At 35.1% G+C, this 20,133-nt stretch overlaps 2 protein-coding genes across 2 annotated transcripts; one reads left to right on the top strand and one right to left on the bottom strand.

Annotated features, from left to right (window-relative positions):
* The first annotated feature begins 5,347 nt into the window (after window positions 1-5,347).
* LOC133817376 (F-box/LRR-repeat MAX2 homolog A) lies at window positions 5,348-7,801 on the top strand. The gene has a single exon (XM_062249879.1). The coding sequence runs from the start codon at window positions 5,563-5,565 to the stop codon at window positions 7,678-7,680; it is 2,118 nt and encodes a 705-aa protein (XP_062105863.1). The 5' UTR covers window positions 5,348-5,562; the 3' UTR covers window positions 7,681-7,801.
* A 153-nt stretch (window positions 7,802-7,954) lies between these two features.
* Window positions 7,955-19,885, bottom strand: LOC133817375 (serine/threonine-protein kinase EDR1-like). The gene is made up of 17 exons (XM_062249878.1): window positions 19,524-19,885; window positions 17,314-17,709; window positions 16,948-17,151; window positions 16,250-16,438; window positions 15,806-16,065; window positions 15,570-15,683; window positions 15,325-15,414; window positions 15,090-15,185; window positions 14,761-14,847; window positions 12,174-12,288; window positions 11,250-11,478; window positions 9,843-9,966; window positions 9,684-9,703; window positions 9,387-9,543; window positions 8,593-8,881; window positions 8,395-8,467; window positions 7,955-8,260 (listed from the first exon to the last, which is right to left on the bottom strand). Exons 2-17 carry the CDS (start codon window positions 17,560-17,562, stop codon window positions 8,178-8,180), a joined length of 2,379 nt encoding a protein of 792 aa, XP_062105862.1. The 5' UTR covers window positions 17,563-17,709; window positions 19,524-19,885; the 3' UTR covers window positions 7,955-8,177.
* Between the last annotated feature and the right edge of the window lie 248 nt (window positions 19,886-20,133).

The raw sequence follows: 20,133 nt of genomic DNA, 5'->3' as shown, positions 1-20,133 counted from the left end.
TTTTCTAGGTGTAAGAGATGGTCTTGGTCTCCCCTGTTTGCTGCTAGTGCTACTGAGGTTTGAGGAATATTGTAGGTGGATCCCTGGGGAGTTATTTTTTTACGTGAGGAATTTGAATTGAAAACAAGAAAAAGGCTTATGATTCTTTCAATTTAAACACCAAAATATTGACAATAGATTTTGTCAATAACAAGTTTATTTGAAAACGATAATAGATTGTGTATTTTTCAAGGATTGAAGGATGAAGAAGACAGTGTTGGATTTGATCTTAATACTATGCGAAAGCATAATTATGTAGAGTAATAATATGTGCACTCAAAATATACACTTAAATATTACATACATGATGTAACAGTTTAGCCTAGTCAATTATATCTATTAAACTTGAGATCCACTATTTTAAAAAGCAGTGACACGTCACTATGTGTATTGTTTGGGTGCAGATATCATTACTCAAATATGTAATACCATGCATCATAACAATTATAAAGTAAGAAAGATCTCACTCTAGTTATCATGACTAAAATTAGATATTCTCATGTACAAGAATCTATTAGGGCAACTCTAACCCATAACATCATATATGGCGTTGCACCAACATCAAAACTAAGGAATCTTAGCACCATATTTTTTTCCATTCCAACCACAACACCAAAAACTACACAAAAATATATATTCTTTATGGGAGCTTCTGGAGTCCCTCACTTTGTTTTTCAGGACTAAGTCCTGTGGTCATTTTTGGTCGTTGGATGGGGTGATTGAATGGTAGGATTTGAGTTGAAGCTTAAGTGGTGTAAAATACGAAAATACCCCTAACTTCTTCCCTATAACCGACAACCGTTCCTCTCCATCTTTTCTTTGGTTTGGTTATTATATTCTAAAATATATTTACATTACACTGTACCCTGACAATGATTTGCTAAATTTGTCCTCACACTTTTTTCTGAATTTAAAAAAAAAAATATAGTGCAAATGCCTTGGTATATTCCCACTCAATTACTTTTTTGTATCGGGTCCACTACAATGGGTTCGGGTCCCACGTTTGAAAAACCATTTCGGGCTTCTAAATTGTAATAAAACAAATTATCCAATTCATGTGAATTTAGATTTGAGTCTTCCATTTCTAATACACCACAAATAAGAAGATTTAAGGAAAATTATGCATAACAAGGAAAATTTTTGCTCATAGGAAAACCAATAAAGTATATATTAAAAGGGTGGTGACAATTGAATTTTTTTTTATGGCAAATTACCCCACATCTTTAAATGTATAACAGAAAATTGTGCTAATCAGTTAATTATCGTAAATATGAGTGTTGTTATATATTCATATAAAAATTTCCTATTTACTGCAACTAAAAAAAAGGTTTAGACATAGAAACTTTTATTTTTCCATATATGCTTAAAACAAATTAAAGATTTACATTATTTTTCATTAATTTCAAAATCAGCCACTAATTTCGTAATATGTATACTAAAGATCATGAAATTGATGAATTTCGTTTTCGAAAATAATCAATGGGAGAGAGTGAACCCCCTATAATTGTGATAACATATTGCGTAATATACTCAGACTAAATTGAGAGAATCAAAACACCGTTATTTTCCAGTTTCTGTCATCGATCGTGTGTGTTTATGATTTTCATATGTACCGTAGTTCTTTCGTTCTCTGAAAATGTAAACACATCAGACTTCAACGATGTGTGTAACGACGCAGTAAATCCAACAGTGTTACTGTAATGCGTAATTTTTGTCCCACCGGTGAAGATTTTTGACTAACCAGTAAAATGTTATGGCCGACCAATGGAGTATTTTGACCGAGCAGTCATTTGTTTTGCCCGACCAATAAAGTGTTTCGCTACACCAGAGATATGTCATGCTAGACCAGAGATGTGTCATTTACTGACCAAAGATGTGTCATGGTAGAGCAGAGGTGTGCTAGAAAAGTGCTTTGCCTATACCGACCAGAGGTGTGCTAGAGGTGTGCTTTTCCTATGCCGATGAGAGGTGCTTGCCTATGTCGACTGGTGAGTTGTCTTGGCCAATACATATACCAATATGCCCAATATTCATGCAAAATAAAAAACCCATGCAAAAATTAACTACTAAATGGTAATGCGGTGTGTCATTCAATAATTAATACATTTAAAAAAAATATATTTATATTAAAAATTTGCCACCACATTATATTCATTTCTTATACAGCATAAAAAAAATATAACAACTTCAGTTTTTGTTACGTTATTTTATTATACATTCGTCTAAGTCAATTATAATAGTTACTTAGTAGCAGTCAAATAGTTACGTGTCCACAATCGTAAATAAGTCCCAACTCTTACCTATATTTACTATAAAACCCTCAACTGGACCTAAAATTACCCTTCTACCCCCCACTTACTAAAACAGTGCCAACTAAAAAATCACAACCGGTTATATCAAGTCATAATACTCAAAAGTCAACACTTTTATACCAATCTAACTTTGACACTTGGCAAATTTCTGGGGCCCACATAAAGGACTTAGTCCTGTGAGGGACGCCAAAATCCTCCATTCTTTATTAGTATATTATTTTTTAATAAAATAGAATATTCTTTTTATTATTATATTATTTTATCATTTATTTATTTAACTAATCAATTAAGTAAAAATGTTATTATTAATTACATGAACCTTATTTCATAAATATTAAAACTTGACAAATTATAATAACACATTACATTTTCCTATTTAAATATTACACTACTAAAATAAAATACATTCAATTAACTCTAAAACATAACATACCCTTGAAATATTAATTAAATTAACTAATTTTCCGATATTATATTCGTCTCACAAGTGTTCAATTAATGCATTTGAAATTTTATTTTGAAAATTAAATTACATGTGTATTTATAATTTAAAAAACTTAACAGAAAATATAAACTCAAATAATACTTATATATTTATATATATATAGGATATAAATATATTTATTTAAAAAAAAAAAGATATGATATATATTAAAAAAAAGTTTTTGCCGTGTGAACAGTGCACAATATATATGTCGTAGCACTATTTACACACTGTTAAATAGGGTATTAATTGAAGTTGGGTTGGAGGTTTATATGCAGTCTCACGGCATATATATATACCATAATCGCGTTCCATTAGTCTTGGTCTTGTAATAGAGAGTGAGATCATTATCACCAAAAGCTAGCAACTCTCTTCACCAATTGTCAACTATGACTTGCACTTAGCGAGATAGAAATATGGAATTAGGATGATTTAATATATACTTTTGTACTTGGCATGGAAGTATATATGCTTTTACCCAAGGTCAGGCATTCAAACTCCACCCCATTGTGAATATTATGTTATATATTATATGCTTTATGTTAGGTTGTTTGTTATTTCCCTTTGTGGTGATGTTTCTGGCCCTTATCGTTGTGAGATGTGCGACACTCATTTTCCATAAATGTGCCAAGAATATGATGTTAGTAATAGAGAGTAAGATCAAACCTTAAATTTTATACTAATAGTATCACTTAAGTCTCATCTTTAAAGTTTTGAGCACACAGGTCCCATTTTTGCATTAAATGCTACAATTTGATCTCTATACCCTATTGACCTTTTAAAAAATGTCAAATTTAAAGAGAAAACTATAATTATTGCAATTTTTATTATTTGTTTAATATATCGATTATTTGTTTCGTTTCTCAAATTTTAATAATTTAGGAAAATTCTCAAGTTTTATCCTTGAAAATATATTCATCGGTTCATTCTTCTTAATTTTTGGCATGTAAAAAAATTATTAATTTTTTATATGATAATATATATTGTAATTATATAAAACCTTTCACGAGTTTGTGAAATTTTTTTAAACTATTTATTGTATTAAATACAAAATTCAAATAACTTATTTAAGTTAAATAAATTATTTAAACCTCGATCAAGTATATAAAAGAACGAATTTGTTTACTTAAAAAAATTATAGTCTAATCATTTATAAATAATAAAAAGTACTATAATTATAATTTTTTTAATTTAATATTTTTTAAATAATGTATAGATTATAAGAACGCATTTAATGAAGAATGAAAACCTTTATATTAAAAAATTTATTATTTAAAATAGGGAAATTTGCGGCATAAATACCTATTTTGTTCATTTTGTTGCTAATAAGTACCCAATTTTTAAAAATTGCGGCATAAATACCCATTTTGTTCATTTTGTTGCTAATAAGTACCCAATTTTTAAAAATTGCTGCATTAATACTCAAAATTCCACTTTTTAGACTCTGCCGTTGGTACCCACTTAACAGAGTTACTATTAAGGACACGTGTACTGTCCTGATAATTCTTCTTTTTTTTCACCTAATTAATTAAGAAAATACATAAAACTAATTAAAATAAAAATTAGTACTCTAAAGTCTTACAGACAGATGACATCTGATAGTAAGTACTCTAAAGTTTCCTCTTGGACTTTTTATCGGGCTAAAAATAAAGTTAGACACATTATTGATGGTACTTATTGTATTTTCTTAATTAATTAGGTGAAAAAAAAAGAAGAATTATCAGGACAGTACACGTTTCCTTAATAGTAACTCTGTTAAGTGGGTACTAACGACAGAGTCTAAAAAGTTGAATTTTGAGTATTAATGCAGCAATTTTTAAAAATTGGGTACTTATTAGCAACAAAATGAACAAAATGGGTATTTATACCGCAATTTTTAAAAATTAGATACTTATTAGCAACAAAATGAACAAAATAAGTATTTATACCGTAATTTTTAAAAATTAAATACTTATTAGCAACAAAATGAATAAAATAAGTATCTATGCAGTAAATTTCCCTTTAAAATAAAGAACTAAGTAATATTTATTTTGGGATAAGACAGGAACCTAAGTGCTATTTACCTTTCTCCTTTACCTCCCATCCACGTAAGTTTGTTTTTGTTTTTTTATTTTTTTAAATTTATTTTGGCATGGTATGTACTTTATAATAATGATAATAATAATAATGATAATGATAATAATAATAATGATAATAATAATAAAGAATGGTTATCTGGATAATCCTATACTGACTGACTGTATAGGCAGCGCTCTCTCGTAAGTCAAAAGAGAAGAGATTGGAGAAGAGGAAATACCGCGTATCCGGACAAAGCAGGAGACAACAGGATAAAGCTCTCATATCATATCTGGACCCAATTACCCCACCTCCCACTCCACGCGCTTACTCACTCGCTCACCTCTCTCTCCCTCCTTCCATTCTCAGCACAAGGACACGTAACTATCTTCTATTCACGTGGTACGGTACTACTTCTACATCTACAATCTACTACATACTCAACTCAACTCAACTATCACACCACCTAAGTTAAGTTAAGTACTCTCTCTCTCTCTCTCCCCCAAAACCTCACCCCAAACCAAAAATCTCCCAGAAATATCATCAGAAAATTTAATCCAAAGGAACAGAGGAAAATTTAAAAAAAAAAAAAAATACACATATGTAAATAGCAGAAGCCATTACCTTCCGAGGCGAGTCTTAGCCACGGCAGCGTCAAGCGCGTCGCCGAGAATGGCGATAATCCCCGTCGCCGCCACAATCAACGACTTACCGGAGGTTATTCTTTCTGTTATCTTCTCCTTCCTTTCTGACGTCCGGAGCCGTAACCGTCTCTCCTTAGTCTGCCGAAGATTCCGGGCATTGGAAAGAGCCACGCGCACCTCCCTCGCCCTCCGTGGCAACGCGCGCGACCTTCACCTGATACCCCGCTGCTTCGGCTCCGTCACCCACCTCGATCTCTCCCTCCTCTCGCCGTGGGGCCACGCGTTGCTTTCCCCCGCCGCTTCCTCCCTCGACCCTAATCTGCTGGCGCGTCGCCTGCGAGTGGCGTTCCCCTTGGTGACATCGCTCGTCGTCTACGCGCGATCGGCGAGATCGCTACAGGTACTGGCACCTCAATGGCCTGGATTGCGCCACGTAAAGCTGGTCCGGTGGCATCAACGGCCACAGTCGCAGCCCGCAGGCGACGACTTCTTCCCGTTATTTGAGCATTGCCATTCGCTATCGACGTTGGACTTGTCGGAATTCTATTACTGGACGGAGGACCTACCTCCGGTTCTCCAAGCCTCTCCCGGCCTAGCCAAATCCCTCACCAAGCTAGATCTTCTGACGACGTCGTTTACAGAAGGATTCAAGGATGACGAGATTCGTACGATCACAGAGGCTTGTCCTAACCTCAAACAGTTCCTCGTTGCCTGCAGGTTCGATCCCAGGCTGATTGGCTTCGTCGGCGATGAGGTTCTGCTCGCCATAGCCGCCAATTGTCCCAAACTAACACTTCTCCATGTGGCAGATACGTCGTCGTTTTGGAACACGCGTGGCGATCCCGAGGACAATGGGTTTACCGCTGAGGACGCCAGAATTAGCCGCGCCGGCTTGATTGATTTCTTCTCGGGGCTTCAATTTTTGGAGGAGTTGGTTCTGGATGTTTGCCAGAATGTCAGGGACAGTGGATTGGCTCTGGAAGTGCTTGCTCGGAGATGCCCTAAGTTAAGGGCTCTGAAGCTCGGCCAATTCCATGGGTTGTGCGCAGCGGTCGGATCGCAGCTGGACGGAATTGCGCTTTGCCAAGGGCTTGAGTCGCTGTCGATCAAGAATTCAGCGGACTTGACGGACATGGGGCTAATAGAGATCGCTAGAGGTTGTTGTAGGCTGAGGAAGCTTCATATCTATGGGTGCAAGGGGATTACAGTAAAAGGGTTGAGAACACTGGCTTGTTTGCTCCATCGAACTCTCGTTGACGTTTCGATCTCCTGTTGTAAAAACCTGGACGCGAAAGCGTCGTTGCAAGCTCTGGAGCCTATTTGCGAACGGATTCAGCGGCTCCACATCGATTGCGTCTGGGGAAATTTGGACGATTCTGGCGGAGGGTATCATAATTTTGATATGATAGACTCCATCGAACATGATAATGACATTGACGAAGACGAGTACGAGTACGAGCGGAGAAGCCGGAAGAAATACAAGTTCGATTTCGACGCCATGGCCAATACCTCCTACGACGGCGTTGGGCTTTGGAGCAGCAAGAGCTGGGATCGTCTGGAGTATCTCTCTCTATGGATCGCCGTGGGAGAGCTACTATCGCCGCTAACAATGGCAGGTCTGGAGGATTGTCCAAACTTGGAGGAGATTAGGATAAAGATTGAGGGAGATTGCCGGAGGAGATCCAAACCAATGGAGCGAGAATTTGGGTTGAGCTCCCTCACGATTTATCCAAAGCTGACGAAAATGGTTTTGGATTGTAAGGACACCATAGGCTATGTGCTGACGGCGCCGGCTGGACAAATGGATCTAAGCCTTTGGGAGAGGTTTTTTCTTAATGGGATTGGGATTTTGAGCCTTGACGAGCTTGATTACTGGCCGCCGCAGGACCAGGACGTGAACCAGCGCAGCCTGTCGTTGCCGGCGGCTGGGTTGATGTCTGAGTGCATCACGTTGAGGAAGCTGTTCATCCATGGAACGGCCCATGAGCATTTCATGAATTTCTTCCTACCGATGCCAAACCGCAGGGATGTGCAGCTTAGAGGTACTTACTATCCTGCGCCGGAAAACGATACCAGTACGGAGATGAGGGTCGATTCTTGTTGTCGTTTTGAAGATGCACTGAATAGTCGTCGCATTGATGATTGACAGAGAAAACACTAATAACAAATCCTTCATTGAAAGTTTTGCGGGAAAAGTAATGAATGTACAATGTAATCAAATTTTGAGTATTTTCACAATGAGAGATTTTTTTTCTCTCTTCTTTTTTTGCTTTTAGTTTTCAGTAGTTAACACGTTCAAACACCATTACAGTGAAGCTGGCTAAACTATGCATATAAGTTTTTTTTCTTTTTCATTTTTATTCCCCTTGTGGGGTTAATGAAAATATTCTTGTGGAACTTGAGAAAGGGTGGAAAAGAAATTGAATTCAACTCTTCTTGCTCATTCAACAAACTCTGATTTGATTGCACAAAAAAGGATGGGTTTGCACCATTGGAAAGGGGAAATGAAACAAAAAGAACAAAAAAAGACAACAGTTTGTGATTGTACAATGGTGAGAAAACTCATGACAGTATACAACTGAAGCCGAGAATACAAGACAACACCTCTCTACCCAAGGTTTTCTATACAAACGACAGACAGTCTCAGCAAAGAGAATACTCGCAGTCCAGTAATCGGGTGAGTATCTCCTCACAGTTTGGCCTTTGATCCGGTTCTACCCAACAATCTGTGCAATCAAAAACATGTTTTTATATTTTATATAAATAAAATAAAACTAAGCTTCGACACTAAACACAACAAAATGAAGAAAAAGTAGTTTTAACATCCATCTCCATTAAAAGTAAATTATCCAGCTCTAACCTGAGATTAACCTGCCTAGAGGACCTTCAGGAATCTCCAGTCTGGACCCCTCATTAGCAACAGCATAAACTACCTGTAGAGCAGTAGATCATGCTCAATTCATAACTCTGGAATTCGAATATAGTTCTCAAAGAATAAGAAAAGTAATATGTTATAATCAAAATAAGCAAATGAAAAGTATATTATATTCGCATATACCCTTTCTGGTGGTACACCTTCCCATGGTCTGCTCAGAGTGCAGAGTTCCCACATTATGACCCCAAGGCTAAATATATCACATTTTTCACTGAAGGGTTCGTTTCGAATTAGTTCAGGTGCCATCCATTCTGGAGTTCCTGCGGACGAGGAGTCCTTAATGGGACTCTCAGTCATTATTCTTGATAGCCCAAAATCACAGATCTTGACTGTCCAATGCTTATTCACAAGACAATTTGCACTTTTTAGGTCCCGATGAACAATCTTCATTCGGTGTATGCACATCAACCCCCTGTTCCAACAGAAGATATTAATCACCACACGATAGCACTCCTTGTCAGTTAAAAAAAGAAAAATTGGCAATATTTATGGTCTGGAAACAACTGGCGATATTAATTATCATCTGATGAACTAGAAGTAGCATGCCCTGCATCCAATTATTTTATAAGTCTTTAATAATAGCATTCTGGTTGGTTCAAGTAAACTTCATGTGTCTGTTGCCCATTAATTCCACGCAATACAAAGATAAAAAAATACAGCAAACCTCCAAGGGTAAATCTAGGAAGAATTAATTACAAACGAATGAGAACGATGAGAGAGAGAGAGAGACAAAGAGAACAAATGACTAAAATAGAAAGTACCAAAGGTTCAAGGAAACTGAGGCACTTACATGCATGAAAGTGTAAAGTTATTCATAAACTTCCAAAACAACAGATTCAAAAGAAACACAACACAGATTCTTGTACTATGTAAAACCTGCAAACTATACCCAAAGAAAAAAAGTACGCTGGACAGACCTGCAAATGTCTCGTAACATTTTTAACCTTCTACGCCAACTAAGCTTCTTCTTTTGACCACTAGAGTGAATCAGATAATACAAGGATCCTGTCTCCATGTACTCAGTAACCATCGACAGACGTGGAGGCTTTGTACACGCACCCAGAAATAAAATAACTGCAGATACCAACACCCGTCGTCACAAATTGTTGAAAACAATGTGAACTTGATCGACTTGGTGTGCTATATGTAAACAATTTAAATAACAAGAGATTAAAAACTTAAAATTTAGCACCAGCAGGTAAAGAGGTAAGTACCATTTGGATGTCGAAGTCGGCTGGATAACCACACATACCAACACAAAGGGCATGAAGTTAGAAGACTAGATAATAAACAAAATATAGCAAAGAACATATAAAACAAAATAAAATAAAAATATTAAGAGCGCTATAAGAACCAGTGTGCTCAGTGAATACCTAAGAATGGAAATCTCATTGCAGAAATCTTCCATGTTTTCAGCAGTTAAATCTTGCTCTAGGAAAACCTTAATTGCTACATCAGTTCCATTCCAAATGCCGCGGAAGACTTCTCCAAAGAAACCTAGATGTGAAAAATACACAAACATCAAAAGAATGAGAAACTTGGACCATAATTGTTGCCCAAGATGTACTTTTTTCTCCCTAATTGTTAAAATTAGTCAATGTTTTACATAACTAGCAATTATGACTCCAAATACTTCGATTACTGATGGAAATACATATACGAAAGCGTATATTCAAGGCATATACTATTTAAAACAATTTCAAGCGATCATCCATAACTATCCAATGACTCCAATTAATGTATACTATTGAACTTCAACATTCATAAAAAAAATTCATTTTATTCACCAAAGATTTATACATAAATCCCATACACCCATTTCGATAACTCAATTTCATTCTTGCACTATCAGGTTCCGGAATACCTTCAAATTTTAACACACCTTTCCAACAATTATTCTCTATATTCTTAAGAGTAAATTCTGCAATGAAAAACCTCCAAGACAAATAGAATCCCACTTAAAACTTACTTCCCCACAAATAGAAACCCACTTAAACTTACTTCCCTTCCTTCATGAGCAGTCTTAAAATTCCAACTTACAGAATAAATAGGATTGCAACTGGGCCACCATTTAATGCTAGACATATACAAATGGGATCTCTAATTTTCATGCCAAATCAACTACCAGCATGGATGGGTATTAGCACTTGAATGCCAAAAATAAGGTAAACCATGAAAATTTTATATCACATTGATAAATCTTTCAGAAAACTGTTTCAAGAGAACTGATAAGATGACAAGCACTGACTTGTCAAATCTGAGGTATATACACCATCACACAGCACAGATCAACAGAACAGTAAGTAAATTACGCAATAATGGCACGACTGTGATATTACTATTAGTATCAGTACAAATACAAACAAAAGGTTACCAAGGGTTCGATATATTTGAAACTCTCCCTAGACACAAAGCACACCAAAAAATTCACTGACACAAAATGCCTGCCCTGCCACTCTACCAGTATTTAAATTCCCTTCACAATCCCCATGCACAAACACCCTCGTGACCTTTACAGCTCACCACTTATATGTGATAAGAAAAAAGACCACCATTACCCCCAATAAGTGTCCACTACAGATTGTCACTCACTCTTAGTCTTACTGCTCCTAGTATATGTAAAAAGTATAGGAGGCCTATCATAAGAACTAAAAAAAAAACAAAGCTTACCTCAATGTGAACTACAGTTATATAGAGTATTGAAACTAACGAATAGTATGGAGGGGCAAAAAAAGTGGTTTTCAAGCCAAAAATATAGAAAGTTCTAAAATTATACTTACCAATACCAACACGAGTTCCAACAGTCAACTCTGAGAAATCAATATTCCATTCATGGTAAGGTAATAGAGGTTGGTTATTAAACAACGAAGACTGTAGGACTCTATTCCATGTTGAGACCAATTCATCATTTACTACATAACCAGAGTGCCCACTTCTGTTGGAATTTTGACTCCTATAATCATGGGGAGATGAGGGCAACGACATTGCCTTCTGAGAACCTATATTGTCCTGGAAAAGAGAATAAAGAACATTATTTCCATCACATAACTTTTATGTCATGAAGATACTTGAAGCATGAGGTGTCATGCAAAGCAACTAGCATTCATACAAAAAGCTAGAATGCTTAAATCATTAGCTTACCAAAATTTTAAAATAAAGAACTTAAACAAATTTCCCAAGTAAAACAATATTATACCTTTTTATTTTCCACTAAAAGTTATAAACTTTCGTAAAACTATAACAAAAATATACAAATAATCCATGTGAACATAATCCATAATACTACATTTGGCTCATACTGACAACAAAAATTTTAGACAACATCACAAACAAAAAATAAAAAATGCATCTTAATATTTAATATTGCCCTACTACTTGCAGCCACCCTCCCAGATTCCTTAGCAAGTGTGCCGAACAAATCTTAATATGCATATACAAACATGAAATATCCATTATCAAAGATGATAAATCAGATCTTCCCCGTACTGAGCTTGTGCATATTTACAGATAATAATTGAATTAACACAGAGAAAAAAGACCTATGATACACTCCTTAGCAAGCATGCCAAATAAATAGGTATACATATACAAACATGAAACATTCATTAACAGAGAGAACAAATCAAATATTTCCGCGTGCTACATTATTGCAAATTATAATTGATTAGGCTCAGTTTTCTGCAACCAAGGTTAAAGAAACATACGTTCTGTAGATTAGAACTATTTCTGTCATCTGAAGGATGTGAAAACGATCCATCCTCACCACGCTCTCTCAAAATACGATTTTGCTTCAATGTGTCATTCATAGCCCGCACAGCCCTATAATAATTCAATGAATACTATTATTCTCCACAATTAAACAAGATTACAATTTGTTAAAAGTAAAAATACCACTGCCGAAAGTAGTTTTAACATGCAACATATAAATAAAGATCCCAAATCACAGCAACATAATATTAAAAAAAAAACAGTCAAAGAAATATTTTTAAAGGTTAGAGTCAACTGTATATAAAAAGCAACAAAAACTAATAGGCCTAAACTTCTTGTTTATGAATATTCTAATGTGGTTACCTTTCCCCAGACAATATATTCTACTAGAAAGAGTTATAATTATTATGCATGACACATGCTTCTTCGCACAAATGATTATGGGGGAAAATACAGCTAACTATAGCAGCTGCTAAAGCTAAGGCAGATAATGATGACTATTTTGAGACCCAAAAAAAATTCTACCCGTTGGACCAAATGGCCTGTCCAAAGTCGAGATCTCATTTTGCTTGCATAAAAAATCAAGATTTTTTCTGGGATGTAAAATTCCCTTTTCCCAAACAAACATTTAAGTTAATACTGTTCTGGATACATTATTAAAGAAAGAGCAGAAACACATGAATAAGACAACCAATTGCCCAAGGAAACTAAGGAGAAAAAGGTATATTACACACCAAATATCTTCCCAAAATATTATCTCAGAGACTTCTAAAAGAGCCTTAAATGTAACATTGGAATCCCAATTTTAAGATGAAGACCATACTCCTACTGGTCTTCGCTATATATTTATATAAATATTTTAAACGAGAACCTTCATAATAATGCCTTGGAGACTACATTCTCCCACTTAAGTTTCCCACTACATATACTCTTCCAGTTATTGGTTAAAAATTACATCTTATGGTAATTTATTATCCTACCTCAAGAAAAATCAACCTTTCCAAATCTCCATTTAAAATACTAGCCATCATGAGCTGGGAAATGCAGTAATTCAAAATACACGGTAAAGCTGTCATCATAACTAAAGTCAATCTCCAGCCCCAACAAAGGAAAAACCTTCCAACCTTCAAATCCTCACTTAAACCCATCAATAGCAACATACAAAAAGTGAGGAAGACCGGGGCTACTCTACTGTATGTATAACCAAATTTATTTGCATATTGCAATTTTCTTGTTGCTGGCATTTGTTCTCACACTAAATGCTTTTCAATATTAATTACCCGAATACTACAGAATTGCAACTAGACTGATATTTCCTCCTATTGAACTCAATAAAGAGGCATATGCTTCAGTCTATTAACCAATTAATGATCATGATTCCTTTTTATCAAAGAACACTCCATAGCTCAGTTAACCTCCTAGAAACATCAAGAACCGAAGTAAATGGATAGAAAACAAAAGATCACCTCATCCCAAAACCTCAGCTCTCAAACTACCCACTTATCATTTACACTATATTTGGAAGACAGATTTTTGGAAAGATGGAGAAGGTGGGATTAAAAAGGATTTAAGTAGAGCAAAAATCCTTTTTCTTTTTGCAAAAGGGAAAGCAGGAGGGAGATGAGAGATAGCGGGATGAGGCCTACTTCCTAATCTACCAAAATTAATCCCTCAAAAAATGGAAGGATGAGAATACAAAACAAAAACAAAAAAATGTAAAGGAAATTACTATATTACCCTAAAAAAAATTAAATATATATTTTATATTAGGTAGTATAGTAATTTTGTATGCAACCTTTCGACTCTCCTCCCAATATTAAACAACATATAGAATAGTTATTATCCTCTCCATGCTTTAAACTCCAACTCCACATCCATCCAACTCTCCTTCGTTCTTACCAAACATAGTGTTATAGAGCAAGAAAAATTAGCTGATTTCGTCAGTATCCCAATATCTATCTCCTCAAACCATTCCTCTCCATAACAAAACTATAGAGATCCAAATACTTGAAATTTTGAAATTGATTCCCTGTTTATAGAAACCTCTACAACAATCTCCCTGCCTCATAAAAAACAAGAATGACATCTGAAATTTCCTACCCTTGAGAAAATCTCATTGATCGTTGTACATCATCCCTCCAAGATTCAAATTTTTCTATCCTAAATCAACCATACACCTCTGACCACCTGGCATTTTCTTCATTACTTTATGCCCATCAACAGCATTGCTGTATCCTAATAATGTTTGTATGCAACCTCTCTTGATCATGTTCAGTTTTCAATTTACTATTCTCAATAACATATTGTTATTACAGCAAATCTAATTTATTTACAATACACTTCATCTTCCTTTAGTAATCACTTCCACCCCCACCCTCACCCTCACCAATAAACTTAGCAAACGAATTCCAAGAAGAGACTCTTAAGAGAAACAGATAAAAGGATTATTTACTTCATTGAATCTCAATGAAATAAAAGTTCGTGTAGAGAGAATGCAATCAATGCACTTTGTCAAATAAAAGGTCAGAAAATTCACAAACTAAAAAAATAAAAATTACTAAACATAATGAAGCAAACACCAACCTCACTATATCATCACCAATTTCTGGTGTGATACTAATGCTTCTCCTTCTAATCCTACGAGCCTCTGATGTTGATGCACCATCCGACCTGTAGCTCACAATCAACAAAAAGAAGTTACAATAATGAAATAAATTCCCAAGATTAACAATCTGCAGCATAGCTAGACAGATAATGCAATATGAAATCAGACAAAAATGAACTTAGTTAATCACTTTCTGCTTGTTTACCTGCTAAAAAATGTTAGCATAAAAGACTAGAATTCAGGGAGTATAATAAACTATCAAGCACCCTAGGTATGTAGATATAACAGTATAAAGACAGATAAAAACCTCGATGCAGACATGTCATCAGCATAATCTCTAAATGATTTTCTATCACCACTAAGCATGGACCTCCCACGGGCTCGAACAGACGGATGTTCTGGACTGCAAAATTAAAAATACATTAGAGCCATTCCAATACATAACTGAAATGCATCTTGATGAGTAATATCCAATCCCCAGAATATATTATGATCCCATTTGTAAAGACAAGCCGCGTATAAAATCCAAAAACAAGAAAAACCTTGAACTAGCAGTCCGCTGTTCTGCAATGACCTTCCTCCGACTACGTCGCCAAAATGTAGTTGCAATGTTTGGTTCGCTATGAGATAAACTGAGAAATTGAAGAAATAAGTTCAATAGGAAGAATCATAATCTATACTTTCAAGGAGTATAAGTTATAGAAAATGTAGAGAACAAATAAATGGAAGAAAAAAGACTAACAGTAATAAACATGAAAATGTCGAGGTAAAGAATGGAAAATATTACCTTAATTTCCTGTCTATAGAGGTAGCAGATCGCAACATCATATTTCGCAATGACAGACCTGGTACATTTGAATCAAGCCTTCTTTGCAATTGAAGATTTTCATCTTTTTCAGCACTGGTGACAAAAATAAATAACTAATTATTATCAACTTTGTGAAGCATACATAAATAATGAGTAGAATCGTTAGTTTAAAAGAAGTGAAGCATATGTAGGTTCAAGATATGCAACCATCTGACCTATCAGGATCAACCCTCTCTGAGAACCCATATAGAGGACTATTTGGTTCCATTGGTGAATCACATGAGTCATTTTCGGCAGAATCACTTTCCCCTGCTGCAGAAATATGGCTCATGAAAATTGCCTTCGTTGAGCGGCGCAGAAGCTGGCCCGGAAACCGCATGAGATCAACCAAGTATTCAACAGAATTCAATTCAACTATGACAGACATATGCTTATATGAGTCTGAATACTCAACAACCCCATCACTAGGCAAACCCTGATAAAAAAAACCTTCAAATATTAGCTAAAATTCTCAGTAATTAATCACACTGAACAAATTTAGTTCCCTCAAACTGCAGTCAAACTTACACAAATACATAATAACTACTAGACTAAAACCAATAAAACAAGGAAGGAGGAAATAATAACACCCCACCTCACCAAATTAAGTTAAAACTTACCACAATGAGCCTACTTTCAAGTTCTACAGTATCCGCTAAGACCTTAAATAAGATTGCCCGAGGACGGCATGAACCATGCTTTATTTGCCCCAACAGCTGCAGACCACGATTCTCAAACATGTGGGAGGTTTCTTCTAGTGCAGCTTTTGCTGGACTTTCTAAATTTGGCCGTTTATAGAAATCAGAAACCTTCACATGAAAGCAAGCAAAAAGAAGTTAAGTAATATGTCCTTTGTAAGTTTTCACAAGAATGTTAGTAAAAAAGTTGTCAGTCTGCATTGAGAAATAAAAGATGATAAAACTCAACTATAACCAACAAAAAAAACTGATGATACAAAAATATTGGCACATAAAGTAAACATGTTGTACATTTAGGATTCACAAAATTTGTAACAATATCCCACACACATAATGTGTCTTTGCACAAGCAATAAAATGGCATTATATAAAAAATGTGAGATAGTTAACTATGTCTAAAACTTATATTTCTCCTCACGCAGCATCATTAGCATCATGACAAGTTTATCACATAGAATGTAAACAGTAAATTATTTGTATTAAATCATCACTAGAAATTGATCAAACAAAATTAGATAAATAGGATTGTGTGGCACATGATAATAAATTAAAATTAATTCTTTGTTTTACACAATATTTGAAATAACTTGAAAATGAAAATATTACTAATAAATTCTCACCAAGCCTGCTATCTTTTTTATCACAGCAGCTGGATTTGAGTTTAATCCCTTCACTAGGGCCATGATTAGTTGCTTCAGCATAGAAAGTTTCTTATCTTTAGAAGCATCTACAAGAATGATATCAGCTTTAAAACCTTCTCCTCTCAAGGCATGAAGCTCATCAAGAGTAGGAATATCATCAAAAGTCTCCTTAAGCCTTTTCTCCTGTATATCATTGCATAACAATTAAATCAACAAAATTTAAATTACACATGTGCTTTCATGGTTATAATCACTTGTCGCTCTAACAAAAGTAAAAGATCTAAACTAAAAAGATACTACATTTAATTAATTATCTATACCAACATAACTACCAGCAATCCTCACCGGAATGACAGAATAGAAACCGTTTGGAATTGGTTCAGAAAGCATTCCACTGTGCCATAGAATTTGAGATGCTTTCTGAGATGATAATACATCTTGATCAAAATGTCTAGGTGATTCGGTATTGCTCAAGGTCTCTTCCTGAGATCCCAAAGTAGCAGATCCAAATTTATCGATGAAATCTGACGGCCAACATGAAGAATTCGTAGGCCTCTGCTCAACTGGCCCTGCGTCATCTCTTGTCTCCTCCATGTCTTTAAATATTTGGAATGCAAAACCATTTCGCCCCCACTTCTCACCCCATAAAAGATTTCTCAGGCGATGATTAAATCTTAAGCGACACAACAAGGCATGACAGCTTTAATTCTACTGACTTCTTCAAGCTGGAGGCCATAAGACCTATATAAAAGACAAGCTCACATCAAATTCAAATCAACTAAATAAATAAAACAGAGTTAAGAATGAAGCCATCAAAGATCCCTATACAACAAAAGATGTCGTTTAGGACGAGCAATATACCAGACTCAAGGTCAATAAAAATATGCTACAAGCTCATAACAGCATTCAAATGATACAACATATTTATTATAAGAAAAAAAAGTAAAATAAAGAGTTCTCATTACTGGCCCAAGTATATATTAAACCAACAATAAATTCCACAAGAATAGAGATTGAAAATTGTCTACACCTAGCTGTTCGTATCAATAAATCTAATGGATCAATCTTGATATAAAACATCTCAGTGAAATTTGATAGCCCGACATGACTACGATAACACTAAAACAACTTTTTCCCTTTTTTTCTTAGTTAAGTTTAACACCCTTTCATTGACCTAAATTAAAGTAAAATGCCACTTCTTTACAGTCACTTTATAATATATTCTATGTCATAATCAACTTCACCCATTTATAATCAATCAATTCCACAAAAATAAGCAACTTACATTACAAATCTCAACAACAATGTTAAGTATAACAAAAAAATGAGAATTAATGGTGTATGCATCTTTAGTAAAAGTACAAACTTCTTTCCTGGTACAAAAGCTATGTACACGAGATTAAAGAACCGTTAAATAATATGATGCATTGATACTATTCAGAAAATGTTCTAGTCAATGCACTAGAGTCATTTCCAGGTGCAAAAGTCATGTATTCAACATCAAATAAATGGCCGCAAGATAGATAAGTGGCAAAAAAAAATGGAAAACTTTCAATTTTCTTTACTGGACAATTCTTTATTCAAAATGACACTTGATACAACATAAAATTTGGATTCTTCTTAGTATATAGTAAAGGATATTCATGAGATAAAACAAGGTGACATTTACTTATATATACTATTCCCTTTCCTAAAAATTACAAACAAACAATCTCGTACTTAGCTTGTCAAGAGTTGTAAATAACTCATATTCATTGCTATGATTTAATTATGCAGTCATTTTACAGTTTATAAGTTCTACTTAACTAGTTGCTATCAAACAATATTTTATTCCACATGTTCTATACTTAAAGCTATGTATGTATACCACACACTTCATAGTTTCGGTTGGCACATAATGCCTAAAACACAGTTTAAATGCTTATTAAAGGCTTAAAGCTTCCAAATTTCATTCAACCTTCCAATCCTAGTACTTAGTGCCATCAAATAACTGCATCTTTAGAAGCACAACAACTTTGGCAAAATATATAAGAAATAAAAAATTCACAATAATCACTTTCCAGCCCCAGAAGTATCTCGTTTAACATTCCAAGTCGCAAAGCACTTAAGTTAAACTTTAACTCCTCCAATTTATGCTAATGCCAATGCAGTCAATGAAAACCAGTGCACTAACAATACGAACGAATTCCCACAACTATGTGCAGCAAATGTCCACAATTATCAATCACACAAACATACACAAGCTCAAATTATGCAACATAGGAAATGAAACCTAAATTAGAGCAAATTCCCAGATCTTTAAGCATAACCCATCATTCCCAATGTAAAATAATTTAACCCCGATTCCTCCAAATCGCATCACATTACGATTCTAACACTGAAATTCTATGCAAATCTACATCTAAGCTTGGTTAATCAAAATGACAATCAAATCAATTTTAAAAAGAAATAAATATAATCAACCATCATCACAATCACAGCAATAAGTAAATTCACACTACGGAAGCAATCGCTATAGAAGAAATGGAAACAACTAAATTGAAGAACATGATTACCGCCAGCAGATCCAGGCATTAGAAATCCAATCCAGTTTAGCATACAATAGCATTTGAATCTCAATTGGTCCGCATCCGAAGCATCATCCAAACACCAAAACCCCTAACATAGATTTCCCAGAAATGAACAAATCCTAATACATATACCACAATACAAGGTATATCCGTGGGTGAAATGTATCGCAGAATGAGGAACGGAAAGACTGATGAAACAATATGTAAAGAAAACCTACATAAATTATATTTATATTAGAGAGAGAAAGAGAGAGAGAGAGAGAGTGATGGAAACGAGGAAGAGAGAGAGAGAGAGGGAAAGAGGGAGGGAAGGGGGGAGAGGGATTTGATTTTTTTTAGGTTGTTTGGATTGATATAATTGATCGACGAGGAAAGCGATGGCTTTTTACAGAGAGAGAGAGAGAAAGAAAGAGAGAGAGAGAGAGAGAGAGATGGAGTGAGGTGGTAAGTCACGTGCAGAGCGAGGGGGAGAGGGATCTGGGGACCTCCCCCGACAGCCAGCTGGCAAGGGGTGGCTCACCAACATCCACACCTTCATACGCGTGAAACACCACCACCACACCACCAGACCTTTCTTTTTCTTTTATGCCCCTCC

The sequence above is a fragment of the Humulus lupulus genome, chromosome 2, assembly GCF_963169125.1.
Source record: "Humulus lupulus chromosome 2, drHumLupu1.1, whole genome shotgun sequence".
NCBI lineage: Eukaryota > Viridiplantae > Streptophyta > Magnoliopsida > Rosales > Cannabaceae > Humulus > Humulus lupulus.
The sequence above is the reverse complement of the archived record's forward strand: the minus strand, read 5'-3'. Positions and strand labels throughout refer to the sequence as shown.